The following is a 27,787-nucleotide window of genomic DNA, read 5'->3' on the forward strand; positions in this document are numbered from 1 at the left end:
GAGCGGGCGAACGTTCACTAAGCGAGTTGGGCTACACGCCGTTTGCATTTATAGAAAAAGCCCAGACCGTTTGGAGTTGGAGGGCCGCCCCCGGGGGGGAAACAGAGAAAGAGCGATAGACAGGGGCGGGGATGGGGGTGGGGGGGCCTTTGCTCGACCAGGATCAAAAGTCGCCCTCCTCCCCCTTCCGCCTCCCTTCCCTTCCTGTGGTCCCTTTTGTCATCCTTTGGGACTGGCCGCCCAGTATTTTTTGTCCCACTTGCCACAACTCGCGCCAATAAACGCAATCTGCGACGTCGTAAACGTCATCTCTCACTTGCCTTTCCCCCCCCCCCCACCCTTCTCCTCCACCATCATTCTCTTCCTAATGCAGCAAGCCCGACGGAAGTGGAGTGCAGCACGGAGAGGATGCGTGCGCGCGCGTCGTAAAAAAAATATCGCCATAAAAAGAAACACAAACATGCACACAACATCCCTCTTCGCTGCCCGATTTTTCCCATTCTGATTTTATTTGTTCTCATTTACATTTATATCAGTGTTGCTTTCGAGTTGTTTGTTTTCTTTTAATCCAGAACTCCCAGGGACGGTTCGAAGAGAGCAAAGACAGGTTTCGGGATTTTAATAATCTGCGGGCATAAAAAGTACTTCCACAGGTGATGATTGCATTTGCTTTTCGCAAACTAGAACCTCGTTATTTGCAGCGATAAAACGTCCATCTTGGAATCTGTGCAAAGAAGGAGAGGACCATGCTTTCGCTTCGACAAGGGAAGAAAACGATACGCAGCGAAAAGAAAAACCAAGAAGCCGAACGCGGTATAAAAAAAAAAACCCCTCGTGACGATAATCTACGCCCCAAACAAATTCGAAAAAAGTCGTGGGAGCGTGTGGAGGGGGGACGTCACAAGGGGGAGGGAGGGAGAGAAGCTGGATGTTGCGCATTATGCTGCCGGTGCGATATGGCGCATGCAATGTCGCCCTAGCGCTCCAACCAATCACCGGTGGAGCCAGAAATAGACTCCCATCCAAAAGACGCACACAAACACAAATACACACACGTGTACGGTGGTAATAAAACGTGTGTGCGCGCGCGCGCGCGTGCCAGGACACGAGGATGCCTTTGGACGAGAAAGTGTTTTCTCCTTTTCTTTACTCCTTCAACCTCATTTGCCAAAAAGCCGATTGGATGTTTGAACGGAAAGATTGATAAAATGCGCAGGATTGCTAGTGAAAGTTTAAATGAAACTGTCGTTGTGTGAAAATAGGAGTAGAAAATTATTTGAACAATATAAATTTGAGGAAATATAAAAGCTACGAAGTAATGCTAACAGAAAATTATAGTAACATCGAACCACGCAACGTCCTTAAACGTCGCAAAGATTGTTCTTTTAAAAGCGTTTCTTTTGCCAAACGAAATATGCAAATCAAATTCCTTCAGTGTTCGGTAACCCTTTTCACTCTAACAGGATTGTTTTTCATGTGGTTGAAATAAAGAGAATATCTCGTTTGTTTCTTTTGACTTCGAAGGGCATTTAACAAACATAAATTTCATGTTTTAAATAAATAACTGAGTTCAAGACTAGCAATCGACGTTTAAATTGATTTTAGAGCATGTTAAAATTGATAACTCCCAGTAACAGCCTATGAGAAGTCTAGATCGGGAGTAGGTTCCAAAGATTTGTAGCAAAACAAAAAAGAAATTTAAAAAAAAAACCACATCAAGAAACACTTAAGCACAGGCAACGAGAAAACAGCGACCGACAAGCAGTAGGGAGAACGTGTGCTGCATACCTACAAGCGAGCAGTACCAGGCGCTAAAATCCGGCAGAGGCTAATTCCGCAGCACACAACTGTTCGGGGCAGCTTCCGGTTTTGCGTTCTAACAGCGGAAGTGGCTGCTGCCGTGCGACATTATCTGTCTGCTTTTGCCCACTAGAATTACCGTTTGCAAGCGTTCACTGGAGGTGGTGGTGTCCGCCCAAAATATCTACCGGAGAAGGTGTTTGTAACCAACTAGAAAAGAGGACGTCAGTTAAAAACATATCCCTGTGCCGGAGTGTGCTTTGGATCTTTAAATTAAGATGGAGTACACCGAAAGGGTTGGAAAACGTTTTCCAGCCTAACCTAAAAGCACGATAAATTAAACAAAAAGCACCTGGTGACACACACAAAAACACACTCACATCACACACACCCACGGGCACGCACAGACTCGAACCTCACTGCCACCGGAAATGGAGGTCCTAAGTTCACTCTTCACTTTACTTTTTTGGGATTATCCGATAGGGGGTCGCTCTAGTATTCGGTGTCCACTTCTGCAATCTCTGCACGAACGAGAAACCTATCCGCACGGGATGGATTCCGAATTTCTAGCTCGCTGTCTGGTCGACTACCCTATCTGAACTTTACTAGATCCAGCGAGAGGACCGAACTAGGGACACGCACCCGCAACCGGCGTTGGCAGATAGACGAATGACACGCAACAACGTCGAACTCCGGATGGTCAACGGTACCCCGGAGAGTTTTTCCGATTTCCCGAAAATTTCCCCGGGCAGCAGCATGCGCCCGTCCCATTCTTCCGTACGCTCGAGCCAAGCGCTTCTCACTCGCTCGCGTCCGCAAGGACTTTCTCTGCCATCTCGTTCAGGCAGTCGTGCGCTACTTTCTTCCTTTCGTTTGCATGCCAAACTTTCTCTCTTTCGCACACGTTGGCTTTCGGCCGTAAGTTCCAGGCAGCGCCCAGGATAGGTCAATCTAGTTTCACTCGCGCGCCGACGGGGGAGTCTCGTCGCCATTTTGTAGCACGCCGACAATCTGTTGCCCCAACATCGCGCGGCCCAACAACAGTAGGCTTAGGCTCCACCTTCCGCGTTGTTGCTTTGTACCCAATAGCTCCTTGTTGGAGTTTCCAGCGTGGAAGGTCCTTTTGCTGAACCGATCCCAAAGTCTGGCGATTTGCTTAGGCGTGGAGACGAGAATAAGACCAAACACTGGACAAGCGCTACCGAAATGCCGGGTTGTTCTCACACGCCTAGCGTCTCTCTCTGGAAGTCCCGGGGGCATCATATTTCCCAGCGCGTGAAATATGGCTCGTAAACATGTCAGTCAAGGGTTTTGCGCTGTATGACGCTTCACACTCGGCTCGACTTCACTTCACACCAACGAAGGATGGAGAAGGCTAAAAGCAAATGCGCGATATGTTTAACATGTTCCTACTTGCAAGTAGCAGCGTCAAATTACTAAAACGACCCGCTTATCCAGGAACCTTCTGGTCGCTGGAAAGAGAAAGCCCTAGCACTGCCTCCTAGGTTGCCCTGGGAACCTACCGTTCCGGGAGAGTAGCACCGTTTTCGGGAGTGTCTTCGGACAAAAAAAAAAAAAAAATGAGAACGCTGCGTCCCTAGACAGTGTGACGCTTCACCGAAAGTGGCAGCTCGTCGACATCTGGTTCTTATTGAATTTCGCTCCTCTTTACCTTGCGGTTGTCTTGGCGAACCCATAACCTGGGGCAACAGTGACGAAGCAACCTAGATCGTGGAGTTGGAATCGTTCGGGACATAAATGACACACAGGCCCGGCTCGGCCCGCAGAACAGGGGGCAAATGTCGACGCTCTTGAAATTGCACCACCTTTTACGAGTGCTTCGTGTGCAGAACCGACTATTAACCGACTCGAGATGTAACCAAAGGCTCATATCGATACCTTTCCGTCAATTCTGAGCAGCTCCAAGACGAACGCCCTTAAGCCATATTGTTCCAGAACGTTTGGACGTAAAATGATTTAAGATCGAAAGGGCACGACGTCTGGGCTCTGGTATTCTGGACGAGGTGCATTATGGCTCTCTGAGAAGATTTGTGGGCACAGAGCTCTGATGGGGGAAGAGTGTTTTTACATGATCCCTGTGTCCATTCCTGATCTCCAATCCTATATCCCTGTGCATCCGTATAAGATGTGCTAGACTAATCCGTCAAAGATCTGAAACCGGGCACAGTGGCTCAGAAACCGGTCATTTGGTTTGACATATCATGTAACCCATGTCCAAAGTCGGTTTGTCATATGAAAGAACGATGCCAAAGTGGTATCTTAAACATTTTTCGTAGGAATCCTCAAGAAATAATTTAAAATAATAAAAAGAAACACAAAATCTTTACTGTGCAAAGTATTATAACGCAATGCGCAAAATAGCTGGAACTGGGTGAACTTGCGATTTTGCAAGTATGAGGTATATGAAATAGTAACATCGATGACCATTTCGATGGCTGATTTAGCTGCGGGGAGGTGTCTATGATAGGTAAATAGAGCTGGGTTCTGAGACATAAAGTAGAGAGTGTTTGCTTAGACAAGATATTTAGAATGGTTCAAACCACGATCAGGTAGATCTCGAAACATCTTTTCATACTTCCAACTTATTGCAGTAAATTCAGTAATATATAGCTCCGCCACCTTTCATTAGAGGGAAAACTTGTATTTTAGTACACCATTGGTCGAGCTATAAAATTGTCATCATGTTTTCAGCTCAAATCAGAACGCAAAATGGCCCGTTAATGCCGTCACAAATGGCAATCGAAAATGGTTACGCACATTTGATGGAAGATACATTTAAATACCACCAGTCGCGCCCGGATTGTGTCCCCTTCTACTTTTCCGATCCACAGATTCCTTCTCCCGTGGTTGTTGGCATTCGAAATTTACAATCGCACGCATGCAGTTGCGCTAATGAAATATGCCCCCGGTGCCTGCACATGCATCTGGATGGCAAGCGAAATTGCATTCCCGTGTCCCCCTCTACCAACGTCTCGCTTCTTCAGTGAGTTCATTGGTTTACAAGTTTCATATGGGTTATTACTTTTACAATAATTTTTTTTAATACGATCCAATTTACCGTATCTTAACGGCGCGAAGGATTAAAAGCAAACGGGCGATAGGCTGAGGATCAGCGGAGGCTTTTCGCAAGACATCCCCCCCCCCGTGTGTGACAAAATTGAAAATCCAAGGGGCAATAAAAACGCGGGACATAATAATAATAATATTACCCGGCTGGGCATATTTCTCCCGGGGCGAATTACGACGCTCGAGGCGCGATGAGCATCTCGTTCATCTCGCTCCCCACCACCAGAACCACGCGAGCGATCGCTTAATCCTTCGGGTCCTTACTCGAATCCAATTCGATTTCCAATAGAGTAATAAAATGACACTTAAATAAATAAAGCTGGATGTTTCCCCGGTTCCGAGCGAACCCGGTTCCGTTGGCCAACAGATTCGCGGATCGGCTTTACCAGCGCCTGGCTCTTGGGCGAGTGTAGTCGAGGTGACATTCTTCTACTCATCACAGTTTTCCGTCATCTATTCCACCCCATGCCTGCAAAAGGCCGAAGCCAAAAACCCAAACCCCGGAGTATCCCACGCGTGGAATAGATTAAAACACCTTGTTGTTCAGTTTGGCGAGCAATAAAAACATTTTAGTACTCAATTTCCATACCGGTCCTGGACCGGACTACCTTTGGTGCGTATTTTTATACCTTAGCCAGTCCGTTTGCAGTTCCCATCTGGAGGTAATTAGCATCTGCAGTCAAGAAAAACATTGCCGTGTGTCGCTTCTTAGCGTACGTTAAACGGGAATATAATAAAATAGGTTACGCAGACGCTTACACTTAATCCGGAATGGTCGGATTAACACGTTGACTGCCGTGTCACCCAAAAATGGGTGACAACAACATTTGTTCTAAAAAGTGTTTGCCTCATAAATAAATGAAAATGCAACATGAAACCCATAATAATATCAAAACCGAGTTCTTTGGAAAGCTAAGTCTTTGCTTGGCCTTCGAAATCTGGCTGTTTGATAAATGTTATGAACAAGTTTAATCAAAAGAGATTGTACTAAAAAAGTGTGCTAAAAACGCTCGGCAGTCAATGTGGTAAGGGAAATTGATTTGTACTGTGTGCAATGCATAAACCTGAAATTAGACTCTCTTCACAGTATCCAAACAAAAGTAATATAAAAGAAGTTCACTGAAGGATTGACGATTTTTAGAACATGCCACCGCAAAGTTAACGACTCTTCACTTGTTATTAAAGTCGCAACACCGTTTCGGCGAGGAAGGCTATAAACATTCAGATCTTGTTTCACAAAATCCAGTTTTTGACCCAGCTGTCCCAGCTTAACTTTCCAAGAACCGAACCATATCCCCGACGAACCGGATTTGCGAGGAGTTGCAAATAATATTAAAAACCAAAAAAATACATTGCTCAGACTACCAGTCATTGCCTGTTTATGAAAGTTTCGATTTGTAAAATAGATAATAAATAGTCCGGGGAAAGCCTTCCCTTTTCTAATCACTACAAACTACAGATTAAATTAAACATAACCCAGGGACGTACCGGGGCCCTGGGAACGGTAACATGCAAAACAAACTATACACTTGTACTCACTTGTTCTATTTTGCGGCATCTGATAGCTCATGCTGATGGCGCGTACGGGCGGCGAACAATCTCACGCCTGAGGCGGATGACGAGGTTTGTTGGTTCGATCGATCGAGATCGCCGGATCCATGGAAGAGAGAGAGAGAGAGAAGAAAAGAAGGGAAGAAAGTGTTAGACGGGTGGAAGTGGAGAGTTTTGTCACGCCCGCCGCACATCGCTGCAAAACATGTGCAACGCCATAAATCACTCATGGGGCTCAGCTTTTACAACCCAAGGCGCGGAGATCGAACGATTGATAGGCGAATGTATGTGTGTGTGTGTGTGTGTTCCGCGAATCCGTGCCGATGAGTGCGAGATCGCGATGTTCTAGCGGTTCCAACCTAACCTCGTTTTCGCGAAAATAATTGACGAAGCAAGCAAACAAGGTTTGTTTCATAACCTCTCGCCCGGGGCAAAGAGTATTTTTAAAACAAGCATCTTTCCATTCCCCTATGAAGTCCCGATTAGGGTCCGATGGAATTCTTGGAGAATCGAATTGTCTTTATAGTTTGGTAACGTGTTGCCGGCCTGTCTAGTCCCTCGCAGTGGTTAGAAGCGATGTAACTCAACACTTCTTCTGGTACAACACTGCTGGAGCTCAAGAGAAGGCCAATTTGACAGCTATGTATTTTCGGAAGGATAGTTTCCTCGGAAAAAATGTGTTTTTCCCGTTCACTGGGTTGTTATTGTTTCCAACGGGAGTCCCTTCGTCGCTTCTAAACGCCGTGGAAGGCGCAAACGATTTACGTAAGAGCCCATCGGACTCGTTATCATCGCGGGATCCGTTTGCCTTTCAAGGGGTTTCAACGAGACAAATTTATTGCAAACAGATGATGTTTGACCCGGAACTTGCACGCAGGTAGGTGGGCCCGAACGTTTCCAGCAGTGGTCCAGTGGCCCGAAGAAGTCGGGTGTCATCTTCGGAGCACCCGAACAGTCGACACATTTTATCCCTCATTTGTACCCGGCACCGCCTCTTCCTGTGTGAAGGTTGGTTTTTTTTTTACCTCTCCGCACGCAAAGCGGACACATAAAGCATTAGCATATCGGTTCGGAGTCCCTTCCCGGGACAGCTTCTGCACCTCCACGCCCATCGAAATCGGGCCTGGGAGTGAGACCGGGAAGTTTTCCCTTCGACGAAACGCTACATGTCCAACCATTTTTATGCATTTTATGGACCTCAATGAACCGCCATGAGAGCTCGACTGAGCCTCCGATGCTTCACGCTCGTCGGAAGATGTGATATTTTTACATAACCTTGAAACCCCGAGAAAATTGATTCTCCGTTCCACGAAGAAAGATCCACAAAGCAGAACGCAAAACAACAATATGTCGCACATATGGTACCAATTTTCTTTCTCCTACATGAATGGTGAAAATGAAATACACACAAAAAAAAACACATAAATTGTTCCCCCCTGCTAGCGGGGGAGGCGATCGGCCAGCAAAACGTTCTATTAATGACTCGTCTATCACGGCGTTCCATAAAGCAGCGAACATTGGGACGTGCCCCACACATGTGTCGACGTCTAGACGCTATTTGGCACAAGCCGGTATATTTATCCGCCAAACGGTTGCATGTGCAACAACGAGGGGGGTGGGAGGCGACGCTAGACGAAGCAGATGCGCGCTCTCCCGCAGGTAAACAAAACAAGTGTCAATCGCAATGAAGAGTGGACGCGAAATTGTTATTGCCACTTTTTAAAATAACGATAGCAACAGCAACATGTGGCGGAAGAAGGTGTTTGGAAAACACGATTGCTGGCCGAAGAACCGACCGGGAGGGCAACATATGGGGCATGCCCCTGACGCAAGGTTTACCACCACAGAGCCACGTGCTGTTCGCGCCAATTCCTATTTCAGAGGCTGGAACAAAAACTGGGGCAATCAGAATGCAGAATTATTCGCGATCACTTACAGATGCGGATCTAATGTTATAACAGCATTCGAACTAACTCCTTTGTGACGTTTGCTTCCCTTTTGAGATCGATGTAAGTTTTAAATGCGGAGAAAACATCCATAGACAACAGCGCTGTGCCTCATTGATCTTTAGGCGATATTCATTCATTTGAATCAACTAAGATTCATTCAGATTGATTCATGAATCTTTTGGGATTTCAATCTTAATACATTGATGAAACTTTCGAAACCTTAACACGTTCACTGCCAATGACCCACATAGACGGTAACAGGCAATCGGGAACTTGTCACGAAAATCAAATATTATTACACTAACACAGTAATAGCCTATGGTAAATGTACAAATTTATCCTTAGGAAAGCTTAGTTCATTTGTTATTTGTTTAAATCTCAAAAATGATTGTACTAAAATATTGTTCTAAAAATGCTCGGCTTTGAACGTGTTAATGAATCCTCATTATTCTTTCATGAATCTTTCAGGAATCTTCATGATTGTTTCATTGGCGTGGATTAGGGGATGAAAAAAGGGTGTGTCGATTCCCATGTTTTTTACTTTTCTTGTTTGTTAAAGGAATCTTTGGGATTCGTGAATCTCTCTAAAAAAGATTCATAAATCTCGAAAAAGAAGCAAAGATTTACGAATCTCAATCGGAATTACACAACTCTAATAGACAACTAAAGACCCCACCGTTCCGCGAGCGCTGAATCACTTCCAGTTACCAGTGAGAACAGTTCCGGGTGCTAAAGTTTATTCCAGGAAAGGGAGCAATAAAACAAACATAAAATACTGCAAGCGACACCGAAACGCGAGTGTACGAGATTGGCGAAGCTTTTTTCTGCGAATTTGTGATTAGCTGATTTCCTCGTAATAAAAAAAAACGAAAAATAGCGCAACAAAACCCTGGTACGTTCTTTTGGGAGGTTGTTTTACAGTAAATCCCACATCGTGTTTTGTGTTTTCCTACTTGAATAATAACACATATTTTATCGAAAGAAACGTGACAAAGACGGAGCAAGACCCAAATCATTTGAACCATTTCAAATACACAAGAAGGGGAAAGTTTTTGTGGAACTTACAAAACCCCTTTTCAAATTCTAGTCGGTTTTGTTCAAGATTATTCTTCCCTATAAACGGTCCAGTGAAACTGTTAAATATTGACGAGAAATTCAAACTGTTGACGAGATATTCCATACCATGGCAAACTTTTTCGATCGTATTTCAATACATTCAAAACTTATTGAAGCGACTAATTACTAAGAGTACGCTTTAAAGAAAAATCACTATGATAAAACAACTTTAGGACACGGTTTCAAATATAATAAAAGAAACCCATTTAAACTATAAAGAACAAACAATTACATGTTAAAGGCGTACAAAATCTCAGAATTAGTTTTCAAATTAATTAATGGTCAAAACTTCGCAAATTTTTAATTGATATCATTGTTTCATGCTGCTTTCCAGTTTAGAAAATTGGTGCTCTTTTTAAATCGTGGTTTAATATCACTTTCAAAGTATTAAAACATCATTCAAGGTATCTGGTTGCCAGTTTCGGGCGCTGTTCATCATCTGACACCTATCGGGAAACGTAAGCAGACTCCTGTTCTAAAGTATGACGCATTTCGCACGGGCCAACTGGAAAAAAGCTGTCTTTGCACATCACAACAAAACAATCGTGCCAGTAGTGCCGACTCCAAGTGACAAACTTTACCAGCACATGGCAATTGGTATCTCGCACCTGGAAACGTGCGTCACCAAGTTGGAATTATATCGAAGTTAGTCATTCGGGCACGGCGTCTCTGGTGTTACCCCCGAGCCGAGGACGGTCACGTTGCAAAGCGTTGAAAGAGTTTCTTCACAGCATACAGAAAACGTGCGCGGTGATGGCGTCTGTATACCTGGCACCAAGCGTGTCTGCATGCGCGATGGACCAACATTTGTCCGCTCCTGTATAATCGTCGAGCAGGAAGTGGCAATCTAGTTTGTCTTTAAATTTACCGTTTTAGTAAGCCGACATTTGAACCGCACGTGACTCACTCCTTCGAAGCACTGTTATTAAAACCCTAACAAACCAGAACAATGCGTTTGAAACTGGTTCGATTTAAACTGTAAAACTTAATCTTACTAACTGCAAAACATATGACAGCGTGTCACGAACCGTACGACTCGCCGGTTCTGTGCGAACTAATCATATTCTGCGAATTTGTAGAATGTGGAAGAAGGAAGTTTTACCGCTGCCCAGAACTTTACGGGTAGAAGACCTATTCTAAATATTCGCACATCTCCCCCGTGGCTTCGCTAAATCTCCCTCACAAAGGCATCCTCTGCCTCAGAGCCTTTTTCCGATTTTGCTACCAAAAAAAAAAAAAGGTATTCCTCTTCTCAAAGCATCGTAAACCGGACCAGTGTGCATTGGGACGGGCGGATGGTGCTAATTTCGCTTAAAACAAGTGAATTATTATTTATTTTTAGAGCGATGTTTACTAAACCACCGAGAGATAAACAAACGGTCCGCAAGAAACGTGATTTGGAGTGCGCTGGTTTGGGGAAAAAAGGCGTTAGAATAAATGCGCATAGTGTATGCCGTTCGCGATGTGGTTCGAGTAGATTGTTTGTTTATTTTCTTCGCGCACGGAAACGCTACCATATGATATAAGAAAAGCGAACCATGAAATACATGATTTGTAATGTATTTTCAGTGCTGCTGAATGCACTACGCCTGCAAGAAACTTATCTGGTTAAGATTATCTATCATTATTTTTATCAAGAAATAAATTTTAAGATTAGAATACATTTGAATTTTGGGTCGGGCGTAAAACTTTCAAATCATATGCTAATAAAACTAGAACCATTAAAATAGCAAGAAAAAGATCCCAATAAGAATGCATGGCTTGCTCACGAACCCAACAAACAAAGCCAAAAAATTGTTACAGCAGTGAAAACCCAAATATAACAATTGACCGGAAGAAAAGCGACCAGCTAGCCCACTGTGCGATGTTACCCATTCCAATTGGAATTCCCTTTCGCCGGGGAAGGTAAGGGGTGCGGAACATTTGAACGTTCTTTTTCCGGTGGCGATGTTTTTTTTTCTACCAATGAATGGAATGTGCATGGATGAAAACTTCTTGAAACCATATAAGAACTTTGACGGTGCGCAGAGTGAAAACGAAAGAGGATGCTGGTTGAGGTAGATAAATTCAGAATCGCGTGCTTGAACTTGGCCAGAACACACTCTTATTATTTATTGGGGTATGACGGACGTTGCCGTATTGTTAGAACACACTCTTCAATCAAGTTAAATTCCACCAACCAACTCGATTCGATGCGTCGATAGAATATGATTTTGGAAAACAGTTTTCCCTGACATTTTGATTGTTTTCAAACACAATATTCTACCAATTCGAATATTTCGATGCGATTCTCATTTGCCATTGGTCCACACACGATGGAAGTTTTATGTTTTAGGGATGATGTTTGGTCACTTACGCGCGCACACACAACACTCATACACAGGAGCTTTAACTTTGATTGTTTACCGCTATAACGCACTTCCAGTTTTTGCGGGATTTCTTTGATAAAACGGCTGCTCTCAGTCACAAATTAGCTCCAGCGGAAAATGGATTGTTTTGGGGTTGGCTTCTATTGGTTGTTTGACACAAGTGTTGAGTTTGTTGAGGCGTCTCGAGACAAAACGCATCCTAATAAACAACTTGCTCGTGCACGCACACAAGTTGCCTGTGTGTTTGAGGCAACTGCAATGAAATCATCGATGATGCGCATTCCTCACGCTTCAGACTTCTTCGCCTGACCATCCTGCCACCAACCAGCCGCCGCGTCCTGCACTATGCTACCCCTCGGACCATTCACATAAAACTCTGCCACACACACACACACCCGTATTACCAACAAACCCCAACACAACGATGCTATACCGTTAGAGGAAAAATAGATACGAATAGAGCGAGAGGGAGCAATTTGGAAGCATACAAAAATTCGGTGAAAATTTGATGGTGCGTTTTCCACGGTGCGGCAGGTAAACCTGCCAAATGCTGGCGAAAAGCGAGCATGCAGTTCTTGAGCTGCTAAAACGGATACGGTGGTCTCGGAACCTGCATTTTCTATGTTCCTGGTGATAGGCCTTGTATGTTTTATGGCTGGAAGCATAGGGAGGAAGTTTTCCGTTGGTGTATTGTGCACTTTTCATTCGCAGCATGGCTTCTGGTGCGAGCATAACACCACCAACACCACCACCGGTTCGACTGCTTAACACGCACCCACGAGCATCAAAGCACCAGCAGGCACTTTTCGGTGACTAACATCCCGCTGAGAAGCCGTTTACTTCCATCTCGGCCATGTGCCGTCCTTTTCCCTCCCATTCCAAACCTCCTCCTCCCTCGGGCCCACAACCCGGTGCAAACCAGTTTACGCACTGGAGGGCTAGCAGCCATTTTGAAATGCTGTTTACATACAGCATCCACGGTACTTGCCTGCGCGAGGTACCTGCCTGTAAAACGGGGAGAGAAAAAAACCCACCCTGAGGGCAACCATCTCGGCTGTAAAGGCAGAACATAGGTGACAGAAACCGATCTTCGTTTGGAAGATCTTTCGCTGGAATGGTGGTAGTTTTGCTTCCTCACACAAGCAAAACGAGGCCACCCAGTGCAATACCCGTTTGTGAATTGCACTTGCAGAACATCAATCAGAAATGACTCAGCAAGGTTTCCAGGGTAACTCTGCACCGAGGTTGTATGTTTTTATATCTTATTTGCATCCCCAGGCACTGGATGGATCGATGTTCTGCATTGGAACCCGTTTCCTTCGAACACATTAAAGCCACGACGAGTTCGCTGTTTTCTGCAACATTTTTAAAAGCAGCCTTTTGTTCAATTATTACCTAAAAAGGACGAGACAATTTCTTACAATAAAGGCGATAACGGTAACCATGCTAGTTACCAGAAAGGAACTGCTCGCGAAAGATCTCTGCTTGTTTCGATCTCCAAAGCCACTCTCCTTCTTGTATTGGCATAATATTCGATTGACTAACATGATCGCAGCACCGTGTTATTCATATGGCGTTTGTACAAGGGTTGTTTTCCTCCACCGGGTCTGGGAATAATGCCAATAATAATAATGGAAAGAGCTGAGAAAACATAGCCATGGTTTTAACCATCAAAGCACCTAGATGTGCTTCTGAAATTAATGTTACCAGAGTGATGCATGGTGTATGCCAGTTGAATCAAACAAGAACGGTTCATAGATGCTTTGGAGAAAAAAGTGCATTTCTAGATGCCTCCACTATTCATGGGTAGGTAGAAGGGTATGCACCAGGGAAGGGGGAGGGGGAGTGGGGAGACATCCACCCCAATGAGTGGGTACTTATTCGAGCAGGGGTCGTCTGGCCTATCTCCTGGTCGCTGGTTCTAGATGGCGCCCCCGCTCTCCTCCCCCCGCATCCAACCATCCTTCCCGTTTCCTGTTGCCCTTCAACTGCACGGCCAACGCTAAAAAAAAACAAGGGCTCCACTCCCTTCCGCCAGCTGGCCACACCTGGCTTGTGGTGGTAGTGGATACTGAGAGCGGTGCTCCAACCGAGCGCTCTCTCTCTCTCCCAAGTAGTAGTGTACATGGGGGAGCTGCAGCACAAACACTCTCATACACGGGTCAGCAAGCCAGCTCGAAGAGGCTGACGACGACGACGACGACGATGGCGGTGACGATGTTGACCGATGAACGTTGGGGTTCGCTTTATTTATGGCTTGTGTTATGGCTCCAGTTTTCGATCCGGTTTTCGGTTGCTTGAAATGATGAGCATTGATTGGTGTGAAATGGCTGCCCAGTCAAACAATTCCCCCCTTCGTTTGGCCATCGAGCGTTGCGGATGCCTAATCGATACGTGCCTATACTTTGCCCCCGTTTGCCAAGCACCACCACCGCCGGATTATTCATCCCATTTCGCGTTACCACCGCGCGCGCTACACGCCCAATTAAGATGAAGGCTGACTGTCTTCCCAGTAAAAAATAATTTAGGGTGCTGTAAAAACCTACCGTTACGGTCGTAGCCTGAGCCTGCGTTTGGAAATCCGTGCGGTATTAACTTAAGGAAAACCCGTACACACAACACCACGCACTACTGCCCGTTTTTGGCGAGCAGTTTTGCAGCAAAAAACAAGCGTAATAGCAATCACTTGTTCACGTCCAATATCTCACGACCGTCACCACCGTACACGAACGATTTCTATGTTTTGTCACGATGCGTTTTTTCTCGGCGGTAACGACCACTGTCGCTTTTTGTTGTTTTCCTTTTTTTTTTTGAACAGCGCCCTGTCCTCACATCACACCGTGATTTGGCGTGAAAATCACGAACCACTGCCTGCCTCTCCCCCGTCGCAGCCCCGTCAGACGGTTTTGCCGAAGAGCGCCGCGTGTATGATAAAACTGTGTGTTTTTCTTACAACCGTGATATTTCCGTTACCTCCTCTCAGATAAGACGCACAACTCAAGGTGCCAGGAGAACGTTAGATTTTTTCTTTTCATTCAGCAAAAGCAATAAACGGAACGCAGAAAACTCCGGGGCGCACCGATCGCACACTTTTGGGTCTTCCGTACGGCGACGACGACGGTGGAAAACTGCTGCCTTGCTGTGTAGCTTCTACCTTGCTGCTTGCTGCTGCCGTTGCTGCTGCTGCTGCTGCTGCTATTGCTGGAGAATCCTTGTTGGTCGTAACGAGGGGGCACGACGAAAAGAAAGCACAAACCAATTAAATCGGTTCGGCTTGTGCGATAGCGAGAACGGGAGGGCGATAACAAGACTGAATCGTTCAATCGCGCAGGGGGTGAGGTGGGTGGGTGACGGCACGTGAGCGGGGTTGTCCTGGTGTTAGGTTGCGGGGAAGGTGGAAGGTGTGGTGCATGGGAAGGGGACATCAGAAAACCCCGGAGCAAACACGGAACGCGAGCCAGAGCGAACCAAGTGCGAGCGAAAGCCATTTGTTTTCCTCTCATGCTGCCCTAAATTCTCACGCATACCACGTACACCTGTACATGAATGGTTCCTTTGTGTACCCCACGGGTACACGGATAGAGCGGATATTGGCGTACTACAAGCGCCATCGTTTTTACTACGATTCAATTCTTCTATTCGGCGCTCTCTCACCTATACCATCGTAAAATCGAACCGTGGGAAACGCGAGCGCATTCATACGCACGCACACACACACGCGAACGTTATCTATCGAACCGACATGAATCGATTGGCGTTACCATTACGTTCGATAACGCCTGTAACGCTTCACAGTTCGAACCGGTCCTAAAATCGGCAGAATTACCCGACGCTAAAAAACGCAGAATTCAAATTTAAAATTTTAAAAACAACACTTTTCACTTAGTTTCAGTTCTTAAAGTCTTATGACCAATAGAAATAAATTTAAAAACTTCTAACAACAAACGTTAATCGATGTCTAAATAAGATGTTTTGCCATAATCGGGTACGTTGGTAGCAATTCATGTAGAAACAGAAAAATGTATAATATATGTTCTTAGGATTTTCGATTTTGAACATGTTTTTTAAAGACGTATGATTTATAGAACCGAATATACCGACTTTAATCGTATAAATTGATAAATTTCCATACAAAATGATTCCAGAAATGCTGGTTGTTAATGTAAGGGGTGCAAAAAGGCAAATCAACTTTGGCGAACAAAATTTCACCCACTTCGTAAAAGCAATCACATGCAAGAACTTTTTCTTTTTTTTAAATATAGGAAGAAAGAGGGACTTTTGAGCTCATAAAAGCAGCGTCTGTATAAAAAAATGGTTGCGTTAATGGTATCGAGCATAAAGCGGCAAACTCGAGTGTAGAGTAATTCTAAGCTTTCGTTTCGTTTCATAGTTTTGAGTTTATGTAAAGTTTTCATTGAAAAATCATCAATTCCAGATCACGCTGTCTGTCGTTATTTTGGCGCAAACACTAATCCTAGAAACCACGTGCCGTTATTGCAAGATCACATTCGGCAAGGAGATGTGCTGCAAAATATGCACGAACAAGCGCAACATAGCTGCTTATGCAACATATCTCACGTCTCTAAGCTTCGAGATAAGTACTCTACAGAACCAAAGACGTCCCCATTGTATCTTCAGCTGTTTTATGCAAACTTCTTCCGTAATATATGTGAACGTTAGTCCCCTTTACATGTTGAAGTTAGTGCGTTCAACTCTTTTCAGTTTTGTACGATTGGACGAGAGGTCTTACTAATTCACGTACGCAAAAAAAAAACCCTTAACATATAGATATGACCGAAGACGATCATGGTACGCCTAAAATCGAATTTTTTCACCCTGGTTGGGTTACAAGATTTCAGTGGATATTTGAGGCAAGGGTAATTAAAGAGAGGAATGGAAATAACACTCTTTTCAGATGTTGTTAATTCTAGTCATAGTCTAGTCGTGTAATATATTGAAATTAATGCTTCAAACCTTCAAAGGGTGCTAGTAAAAGAATTTCGAAGCAGAGATGTGCTTTTCTTCGGATATCTCCAAGTTTAACTGATCTTGATCTGACGCTAAGGATGCCCATAAACATATGTTTGCTATTGAGCAGGAGTAATCGTTAAAATATTGTTCAACTTTTTATCAACCATCAATTTAGATTAATTTTATTTATATATAAAATGGATTTTTCTATATTTTTATTTTATGTATGTGCTTCCCTGTCTTGATTTACGTGAAATTATTGTTTAAATAATTTTACAATTGATTTCTTTCGAACTATATGATATGATGACAGTGAGGTAAATTTTGTAGCAATTTAGAACTTTTAGTGGACGTTATAGTATGGTTTCACATGTTGCAAATAGAAGCTGGTAAAGTTGGTCGGCGTAATACTTAGGGCAAATAATACATTGAATATGAATTTCGGAGGAAGTAGAACAACAATTGATTGTAACCGCACAGCAAAATTACTTGCTCAACAGGGCGAAGACTTCTAATTTCGTTTTGCATTTAATTGAAAAACTGTACTGTTGGAAATAATAACTTTATTGCCGATGAGCGGATAAAAAAATTTCTTTTATAATAATGTTTATTATTTCTTTAGAAAATTAAGTACACTGTTTACCCCTCAAGACACTTTTTGGAATGTTGGCACACATGATTCGAGATAGCTTCCCTAACTTTAATATCGTGGTAACTTGTTCTAATACTGCTAACCAGCGTGTATAAGATATGATGAGTAATATAATCACACGACATACGAAAAAGCCCAGTGATTAAAACCGAGATGAGTAATAATAATAATAACAATCTTATCCCCATATCTAAAACCATTCAAATACAAATATCAATACCGCATATTTAAATAATCAACAGTGATGAAAAGAAGCGCAGTTGCGGCTCTTTTCTACATTTCGCGTAAATATTCGCGAACATTTTCCAAGTTAAATTTGTTAGTGTATTCGTACATGCGTGACATGCTATAGTAGCCGGTAAGAAAGATCATGCCTATGATGGCCACCATTAGAAAAACACCGATGAGCAAACTTACGAGCATAACCGAGGCCGCAGTGATGAGGGCACCTTCAATCAGCACGAATCCGGTGAATGCCATTACAGCTGTGGTCATGGTGAAGAAGATAAACACCAGAAACGGAAGGGTGAAGGTGAAGATCACAATCGCAACGCCAAGTGCCAATAGGGGATACTCCTGAAGGCTGGTGAAAATTGCCTGTGCAATTTCCTGCAGTCTATATCGAGCAGCCATTTGCGACAGTGCTTTGTTGATCCGGGTGACTGGAAAACAAATGCAGTAACATGGATCAGATTTTAATCGATGGGGGGTACGTCCTACTTACGATAGATTGAAGAGCGGCTTAGAATGAATCGAGCCAGATCCTCATTTCTCCTCTGACGCCTTTCCATTTGTTCTCGTTTCTGGCTTTTATAGTCGACTTCATTGGCCTGGAATGAGAGAACTATGTACAGTGTTCGGCTAAAGGTTGTACCCAGCACACTGACCTCTACTTCAACGCCTTTTTCGGTGGTTTCTGAAGACATTTTTGCCGATAGAATTAGAATATAACTTGCAATTGTGCGGGACACTTTATTCCAGAGCCAAACCAAAGCTTGACACTGTCCAACGACTGTCAACAAGGTGTTTGTTTACTATCCGAAGCATTGTTGGTGGATGTCACTTGTTTGAATGAACGGGTACAAACAAGAAATTATCCAAAAATTGCTTAAATAACCCATACAATATCTTTTATTAATTTAGAAAATTAAATCAACAAATAAATTTCTTCCAAAACCATGCTATATTGGCCGTCAACGATCGTGAAAATGAGCTATATATTTGTGTGACCATACCCTACAATAAAATATGTTGTCATTTATATTACCACAGTAGAGCAACTAACCAAGGATGCTTGAAGCAAGGTTGGATTCGTTTCAGCAGCCTTGTAAAAGATAGACAAATAACCGTATGAAATTTCCCATACTTTTTGTCTGCAAAACGTTTTATTCTAGTATTATTTTAACGTATAAAAAGAAAAATATGTCTATTGTCTTCAAAATTGTATTTTAGACTATATATTAAAAGCATGAAGTCATCATTGGGTTGGAATTCGATAGATATTCGGCCATATGGTATTGATTAGTAATAAAAAAGTAGGTGCGTATATTCAATGGATTTTTTTTTATTTTTCATTTTAATTATTACTATTAAAGATCACATTAATTCCATAAATGAGAAATATTTTATGTTAGTACTGTTAAGGCAAAAAAAGGACGTTATTTCATTTGAAGCTTAATTTGAATGGTATGAGCTGAATCATAACTAAATTCAGTGCAAATAGTAATAGACTTTAGAATGAGGAATGACTATGACTGGTTGGCGATCCAACCAATTTACAGCTCGTCCTCCAGGGAAAATTCTTCTGGTGGAAAATCGCCTACTTCTACCGCTTTCACAGCTACGAAGCTGCCGTACTTGGGACCGCATTCAAAGTACCGTTTGCCATTAACACTGCCATCGTTAACCCCAAGCGGCTCATCAAACTTGACGCCGAAAAACTTTCCCTGCTTGCTGTCGAGTGATCCTTTGTACATGATCGTACCGAGACGCGTCGGTTGACCCTTGGTTGTAACACGGCAGCGCGCCCCGATGGCCGTCTCTGAGACTTTTTTCTCTTCCTCCTCCTCCTGCCGTTTGCGATCCTCTTCCAGCTTGCTCATTTCTTCCTCGTTGTACTTGCCGAGTTTGTTTTTCTTAAGAAAACTTCTCAAACTGTCCGCCTTTTTGTCGTATTCCTCCTGCGACAGCTCAAATTTGGCCACATTCTCTTGGATGAACTGAAAGTTGTCAGTAACGTGAATTCGCATGCCGTCCTCTATTGGAAAATTTGCGAGCGATTGGCTGTCGTCATCCAGCTTGCACACCAATCGGGAACCACTATACAGCTCCAGCTTCATCGTACCAGCGCATCCTCCTGTGATCGTTTCTAGTTTGCCCTAGAAAAAGGATGTATTGATGTTACAGATGAATAGGTCAGGAAACATTGAACAATCCTTACCTTAAGCTCGGCTATCGTCATCCCCCGACTATACTTCCGCTCGAAGGAAATCACATCGTTGTGCGAATTTGAAATGTTGATTGTGACTGTTTCAGATCTTTGAGCCGATTCGGTAGGAGCCATTGTAACTTTTCTGTGGATTTTAATGCGATGCGGCAACAGCAGGTTAAATATTCGACTACACCCGACCGAGTTTGATGTTCTTTCGTTTGACGTTTCCTTGGTGTTGTCGAGTGATGCGCGGTAGAAGCCACGCACACCGTCGCCGGCTTGGCTAGCAAAACAGAAAGGAAACTCAATTACATTTTCCGTTTTAATTTTTCCCCTATTTAGCTTCATATTTTATTTTTTTATCCTGCTTGGTAACTATCTACAAAGCCCACGATTTGTAGTTGTCTCTCGAGATGGACGGCGACAATTGAATTTAATTTAGTAGCGGTATGAACCTAGCAGAGCATTTACCGATTTATGTTAAACTGGTGGGTTCAACCCACATAGGTTTATATAAACAAAATTTGTTTAAAAAGTAAACCATAATTTCAAAATCTATTTTTCTTAGCTTGCTATGGTACAACGCAAATAGTTATATCGAACTATGCTGACATGTAGAATATCTAATTTAATCATTGTGAAAACTGAATCAGCAGAAAAATTGAATCACTATCTGTTTAGTTTCTATACCCATCTCCTCAATGTTCGCAGTGTTCGCTTTAGACCGACAAAGTAAGTGAACGTTTATTTAATTTGAAGCTGCACATATTGAGTTGGCCATAGTGCCACTGGTAGGTTGATGTATAAAATCGGGTTTGTAGAGAAGTTTTTGTTGCTTGAATAATTTCTGTCTATCCCTCACCCAACCAGTAGTTTTACGAAAAAATCGGTTTACAAAATTATATGGATATTTTTTATGGACATTATATACATAGTTTTTGTGCAAACATTCGATTCGTTAGAGCAATTTGATCAACAAAAATTTGGACTTCACGAAAATAAAACGAGTAAAGGGGTTTGCCAACGCTACATCACTGGTTAAGACCAGCATGTACTGTGTTGCACTCGCATCAACCAATTCCCCGTCGCTGCCAGACACTCGATCGGCGCGGCATCAAATTAATCAGTTCCGGTCGGTCATGACGGTTGACGCACAAGCTTCGGCAGCAATTGGAGCCAGCAAATAGCTAGATTCGTTCAGTCAACGCACTGTACCCGGAAGAGGAGCTGTCCGTTGGTTTCTGGTGTGCTGTCTACAGGTCCATTTCCGTGCCGTCAACGATGGAAGAGATAAAGACGGCGCTCGCTGAGGCGGATCCTTTCGCCAGCTGGTGGCCATTTGTGTTGGCTGGGATCGTATTCGTCGTTGGCACCGTCAGGTAAGGTTTCGCAGAGCCGGAGAGGAAGAAGGCTGCAAAGGCGGATGTGACTGCAATCAACACCTGCCCTTCCATTGTAGAACGTTCATGGGGGGTCAGCCGTGTCCGAATGGGAACACCATCCCCGATCGTGTGATCGTTGTGACAGGGGCATGCGGTGGAATCGGGCGCGAACTGTGTCGAGAGTTAGCGCGCCGGAAAGCGCACCAGCTGGTGCTCGGTTGCCGCAGCACGGAGAAAGGTGCAGCGCTGAAAGAACTGCTGCGTCGTGAAGCGGTCGAGTGTCGGGTGGATGTCCTCGCGCTTGATCTCCGTTCGTTCGACAGTGTCCGAAGGTTCGTGCGGCAAGTACAGGCATCGTATCGGGCGGTGGATGTACTGGTCAATTGCGCCGGCGTCATATTTCATCCACCGGAACGCACGCCCGATGGTTTCGAGCCGCATCTGCAGTGCAACTTCCTATCGCACTTTCTGCTGACGCAGCTGCTCCGCCCGAACCTGGTTCGTTCGCAGTATGGTGGTGGGCGAGTGGTAAACGTGTCCGCACACGGCTATACCGCTGGCAAGATAGCGAACCGTGAGGATCCACTCAACCTGCGCCTTTCGACGCCCGTCTCCGGGCGGGATGCGTTTGCCCACTCCAAGCTTGCGATCGTGCTGGCCACTCGGATACTGTCACATAAGTTTGCGGCCGGACTTCAGGGGGACCGCTCCAACGGTGTCACCGTCAACTGCTGCTCACCGGGGCTGGTCAGGGGTACCGGTCATCTGCGCCATTCGCCCATCATGAAAGCACTGTTCGCGAAGGTGCTCACCTACCCGTGGATGTGGCTGTTCATGAAAAGTCCCGTCCAGGGGGCGCAGACAATCGTACGGCTTGTTACAGACCCCGAGCTTGCTGGAACAAGTGGGGAGTTTTTCAAGTAAGTACCACCTTACATTACCCCCGTCCACTGGGCAATATCTAATAAGGCGATCTCCTCTTCCATTCTCACGCCATACGGACTTTGCACAGCGATTGCGAGCGCGTTGAACTCTCCGAGATTGCCAAGGATGACGAGCTGGCCGAGCGGTTATACCGGGAGGCAATGAAGGCGGTCGGTCTAGATGAGGATGCGCCAAAATTGTAGAACCCGGGGAACTACGGAGAAATCAATCATTAAATTCTTTTGTTTTTCAAATAATAGAACGTGGATTTAATAAATAAGTTTACCTACCTTGGGTGCCATCTACATAATCCCTTTACGGTTTAATTAGTTGTGCTAAAATTAGAAAAATGTTTAGATGTTAATGGATCTATAAAGAACGGACGTCGTATAAAAAATAGTTCTTACCAATCCTTGCCCTGTTAATTTACATCAGGATAGCCCTATGCCAGGACATTCGGCGAAAAATCTGCAAACCATCTTCCACGAGCGTTTCGGATCATCCAAAAACATAACATGGATTGTTTATGACATTTCGCTTTCGTCCATTTTATTAAATTCTGATATTTCTTCTATTTCTCTAGATTTTCTTTTTCTCTTGTGTATTTTCATCCCTCGTTTCTTATGTTTTGTTATTGTTGATTTTTTTATTTTTAGTTTTTGCACGTGTACAAACGATTCCCCAGTCCATTCGATATTTACGCTTCTTAAGACAAATACGTTCGGGTAATGTTTCCCTGATCGTTTTCTTTATCCCATCCGGCAAACAGGGTAGGGCGGTGCGATGTGCGACTGTGTGTTTGGAAAACGATGAGAGTGTAGTGTTCGAATATTGTGGGGGAGGCTAAGTAGCTTTGTGTCCGGCCACGTGTTTTGGTCTGAATATTATAACTAGTTTTGCTTAATTTTACACACTCCGTCAATACTGAGCTTTTCCTTTTTGGTTGGTTCGTTTTGATCACTCTTTCCGTGAAATGTTGGTTGCTAAATAGAATAGAATACTTTTTTGCTGTGTTTATTATTATCTAACTTGTTTTTTCCACTTTGTGAGCCGGTCTTGTGCTGGTGTATGATTGTATCGCTTTTCCCCTTTTGCTACTTGCATTTTGTGCAACCATTTTACTTCACATGATATTTACGCTAACGTTCGTTACACTGTTGTGCGTACACGTTCCCGGGGTGGGGAAATATGATGTTGAGGATTTTTCGACGACGTTCGAAAAATGGAGGGTCAACGGGTTGAGATTGTACACATGGATGCAAAACGAAAATACTAAACAGTACACTGCAAGATGATCTAAATAATGGAGGAGTCGAACAAAAAAAAAAATGAACCGTTATGCTTCCCTAACTAACTAGCATTTTTCTAACCGTTTCGCTCACTCCCGCGAGCGGAACTAATTTATCTATTGATTTAGATATTTGTTAATTTTATTATTTTCGTTTTTCTCGCAACCATAAGAGTTTGTTCTAGCACACAGTGCAGTTGTGTTCGCCCTTTGGCTTCGTACATTCTCTATCGACTGGTTGGTTAAATTACAAAACAAGATCCTATGGAGTTTCAAGATTCTTCTGCGCAAACTTCTCATTGTTAAAAAGGCTTCCGTGTCTCCGCTAAGTCTACCGAGCGAAGATATTTTCCTCTGCGGTGATGTTTATTTCTCTCGCTTCTTGAGCCTGCGCGAGATTTAAACTAACGTTTGATTTAACACGTCATATGAGCATGTTTTCCTTACGATCGTGTGCTACACCCATGCTGCGGCCTCGTTTTTCATACAAGCATCCAGTGCTGTTTATAGTGCGACCTGTCTCATGAAGTAGTTTTACTTTTGTTTTGTTTTTTTATTTAGATAGAAACTAACTAACAGCAAGAAGTGTTTAGAGTTGACATTTGGTATGAAAAAAAAATCAAACTTCTTCCTATGTGGTCTCGACAACTCGACTACGATTTTGTAGAGCAATTGGTTCATTTGTTTGTGTTATACAGTTTACCACGTCTCCCCAATCTCATCATTGATTTCTTGGTTCCACGATGTTGCAGGTTATGTACTTTTATATAGTATCAGATTGTGACGAAATAGGTTTTTTTGTTGCTGGAATGTTTGCTAATTTAAATTTCATGTTTGTCCTTCACTTTCTTTAATTTAAATTTTTATCTTTAAATCGGTACCGCATCGATGCATTCTCGATTGTTGTGTATGCTTTTAGTTCGCGACTATGCCACAATCTGCTGCTATTGTCTTTTTGCTTCGTGTTTGGCCTACCCCTCCCTAATTGACCCTTCCTCCTCTCTCGTGTCCCCCCACCCACTACAGCCCCTCGCCGTCTCACTCTGTCGTGGTAGAGTTTTGCTGCCACTAGGTTAATGATAGATGTGATATGTCGATGTCCGTTTCCGCCCCTTTTGCCGCCGGTGGAGCTGCGGGTTTTCCAATCCCGCATCCTGCAGAATAAATCTAACGTTTGTGGGGATGTATATGTGTGCGTGTGGGATTTAATGTACAGACAGGAGCATCACATACATTATAGGCGAAACTTTAACTCTTTGCTGCCCTCAAGCTAAAGCGAATTAAATTTGAACGCGGAACCGTCAATATTGATGTAATGTGAACCAAACCCATCAAGATTCCTGATTTGTTCATTCATAGTTTTTTAGTGTTTTTTTCCTCTGTCCCTAGCACTTATGGATATCTTCTCCTCCCTATCTGGACCTATCTTTTGTTTAACAAAGATTAGTACACACTAGCAGAGTATCACAAGATTGTATTTTTTGTGTGCACCGATTGGTTGCTGGTACTTGGATGTGCAACTTTTGGGTTCCTTTCTAACTTATATGTGTATGCAGGTGTTTTTACGTGTGTACGTTGCTGTGTTTTGTGTTTTTTTGTTGCTATTTTTGTCTTTTAATTTGAATCTAAACCTTTAATGGAATATGTCTGTTCACTGCACCTTTAAAATACAGCATCATCCCCTTTCATCTACGATGCCCCATCATCCCAGTGGAACGATGCCGATTTTCACTCAGTTTTCCAACGTACATGCTTGTATATTAACGCCATATTTATGTGTGCCTTCGCTTGCAATCGCGTTCCGGGTTCTTCTGATTAGTTTGAATTTTGTCTAACCCTTTTTCTCCTACCGCTAAATCGTCTAAAGCATCAATTTTTCACTAATTATTTCAATAACATTGCCTAATTTATGCAACCGGCACTCCTAACAGCCACTCGCGCGCACCACGTTGCAATCTCCCGGCCGGCAACAAAGCAAGGGTAAAAGCGCGTTTCCACAAGAAGGCGATAAGAAGGACTCAATACGTGTCTGGTTTTGCTTCCCATTTGTTGGATTTCTTTCGTTCGACATAGAAAAATATTCGCGTGTAACCGGGTAAACGCAATCGAAAAATACAACGAGATTCAATGTAACCTTGCTATGACTAGAAGAAAAGCGTTAATGTAACAATAATGTAATTTGTACTTTTGTACGTAGTTTTATATACAGTAAAACCTGAACGAAATTGTACCGTGCTCCTGATGGGCCGCTACTACTTGATCTATCACTCAGGCTTGGCTGTACCTATATTTGCTAGCTTTATTGAGACGTGTGCGACTTGAGCCACATAGGACATGTGATGTTTTGCTCTAACTTACTTTCGGCATGATGGTGCAGGCTCGTCCCGCGTGTTATTGTGTTGCGTGTTCATCTACATACGTTTGCTATGGCTACAACATACCATCCTCAATCTACTCATAATCGACTAGATAATTTGAAAACTCTTCCGTGTTTTCGATTCCTTTTTCTCTATAAACATGAGATAGCAGGCGAAACTTAGTCGGCATAAAATAATGCAGTGACAAACCCACTTATCGAGCACCAGAAACTGACGTTCTGCTAGCGTGTATTCACAGTTTCATACTTCACAAGCTGCGTTTTTCTCACTGCCCGTCTCTATCTATCCCGAATAAATCGGTTTGCGCTGTTTTTAAAATAAACTTAACCCCAAATAATTGCGAAGCGCAGGGCGTATTCCCGATTGCCATTTGCGAAACCGTTCGTAGCTTTCTCTAAAGCTGACAACGGTTCAACGGTTCATGTTCTGCCTAACATCAACTAATATTGTGCCCCATTCTAGCATCACGTTTCCCTTTTGCCGTTAAAATGACTCTTTGAGCGCGTGAGACTTGTGTGGTATGTTAATAAACTATTAGGATGATTTTCTAGCTTCAACGACTCATAAATACTTTATTTTTCCATCTCTCGCCAACGACTTTTTTTTGTAAGCGAGAATCTTTACGCACCTTAGGCAATCTTTCGTTTTTTTTTGTCTACTCTGGTAAGTGCCTTATTTTTGTTTTTGTTTTAATATTTCCTATTCCATACAGCGCTTGGTCACGGCTTTGTTTTACTTTTCACGCATGTTACTGTTTACCACTGATTAGGAAGATCGATAAACCAGTAACTACGCGCAAGCACGCCATTTATTTCGTTTTCTATTCATCCGCTGACTAAATCCACATCTCTTCTCTGCCTCTACAGAACATCTCATACAGACCTTCATTAACTTTTGATATATAACAGTTGTGGGTAGTGTGCATTCGTGCGGATACAATTTGTTCCCGATTAAGAGAGTGTAGAAGTTTATATGCCTCTTTTTTTAATGGCTTCGATTAGGAAGATTTGTTTTGGATAAGATAAAACGGTTAAGTGTTTTAGTCCACGATTCGATACGCTAAGGTTGACTTTTTGCTTTAAATGTTTTCTGCTCCTTGTCCGTTTTTATTCAGCCTACTCTACTATACAGTCATGGAAAACTTAAATCTGCTTCAACTTGTTGTAACAACGTTTTCGCCCCCTTCTCTAACTGCTTTTTGTTTGACTTTCGCGTTTGACACTAACTTAAAATGTTCGTTACGATACTTAACATATTACAATTTGTGATAAATTAGGATAAATCATATTTTTGATCTAACTGACTTTTACATACATTTGACTCAACATTCTACGTTTCATTTGAAACGAAATAAGCTCAGACTTAGTATCACTCCTCCATTACTTCTTTCTATCTGTGAGTATTGATTTTTAAAGTATCGTGTTGGCGGGTATTTATGTCACGTTGAACAAAATTAAAATAAATAGCATTGAAAAGCAGGATCATTTGAAATAAAAAAAATGTTACAAACTTGTTAGATACAATGTTCTTGTTCTTCCGTATAGTGCGTGCACTATTAAAGCACAGCCCTTGGGTAGATAAAAATGACCATGATCGCTTGAAAGAAGGATGGTGCATCACGCACATTAAGAGCCCATATAACCAGGGCAATTGAAATCAGATGTCGTTGTTTTGTGAAGTAAGCTTCAATTGCAAATGGAGAAATAAAGAAGGAAACACCACCTCCGGTTGACACCACCTCCCAAACACTCGGACCGTTTGGGGCAGAGTTCCCGAAGCTTGAATTTTAATTCAAAGAAGTGGATACGACATCATTCTCCCAAATCCAAACCATGGACTGGATATCAATCGGCAACTATAAATAATTCCCCAGCTGAAGCTGGACAGAG

At 43.2% G+C, this 27,787-nt stretch overlaps 4 protein-coding genes across 4 annotated transcripts in view; 1 reads left to right on the plus strand and 3 right to left on the minus strand.

Annotated features, from left to right (window-relative positions):
- Positions 1 to 15,012, minus strand: part of LOC131268607 (armadillo segment polarity protein) — a 40,301-nt gene extending 25,289 nt beyond the window's left edge. The window contains exons 1-2 of the mRNA XM_058270830.1: positions 14,419 to 15,012; positions 6,427 to 6,493 (exon numbers count right to left, since the gene is read on the minus strand). Coding sequence (XP_058126813.1) covers positions 6,427 to 6,457 — 31 coding nt within the window. The 5' untranslated portion in view covers positions 6,458 to 6,493; positions 14,419 to 15,012. The remainder of the gene's footprint in view (positions 1 to 6,426; positions 6,494 to 14,418) is intronic.
- A 2,355-nt stretch (positions 15,013 to 17,367) lies between these two features.
- LOC131269196 (uncharacterized) lies at positions 17,368 to 18,500 on the minus strand. Its single transcript, XM_058271533.1, has 3 exons — positions 18,383 to 18,500; positions 18,220 to 18,325; positions 17,368 to 18,157 (listed from the first exon to the last, which is right to left on the minus strand). The coding sequence occupies exons 1-3, from the start codon at positions 18,419 to 18,421 to the stop codon at positions 17,769 to 17,771; spliced, it is 534 nt and encodes a 177-aa protein (XP_058127516.1). The 5' UTR covers positions 18,422 to 18,500; the 3' UTR covers positions 17,368 to 17,768.
- Positions 18,501 to 19,075: 575 nt separating this feature from the next.
- On the minus strand, positions 19,076 to 20,133 carry LOC131269188 (tubulin-folding cofactor B-like). The gene is made up of 2 exons (XM_058271523.1): positions 19,936 to 20,133; positions 19,076 to 19,873 (listed from the first exon to the last, which is right to left on the minus strand). The coding sequence occupies exons 1-2, from the start codon at positions 20,056 to 20,058 to the stop codon at positions 19,271 to 19,273; spliced, it is 726 nt and encodes a 241-aa protein (XP_058127506.1). The 5' UTR covers positions 20,059 to 20,133; the 3' UTR covers positions 19,076 to 19,270.
- Positions 20,134 to 21,207: 1,074 nt separating this feature from the next.
- Positions 21,208 to 22,850, plus strand: LOC131269014 (retinol dehydrogenase 13). The gene is made up of 3 exons (XM_058271323.1): positions 21,208 to 21,305; positions 21,386 to 22,228; positions 22,321 to 22,850. The coding sequence occupies exons 1-3, from the start codon at positions 21,208 to 21,210 to the stop codon at positions 22,433 to 22,435; spliced, it is 1,056 nt and encodes a 351-aa protein (XP_058127306.1). The 3' UTR covers positions 22,436 to 22,850.
- The last annotated feature ends 4,937 nt before the right edge of the window (positions 22,851 to 27,787 follow it).

The sequence above is a fragment of the Anopheles coustani genome, chromosome X, assembly GCF_943734705.1.
Source record: "Anopheles coustani chromosome X, idAnoCousDA_361_x.2, whole genome shotgun sequence".
Classification (NCBI taxonomy): domain Eukaryota; kingdom Metazoa; phylum Arthropoda; class Insecta; order Diptera; family Culicidae; genus Anopheles; species Anopheles coustani.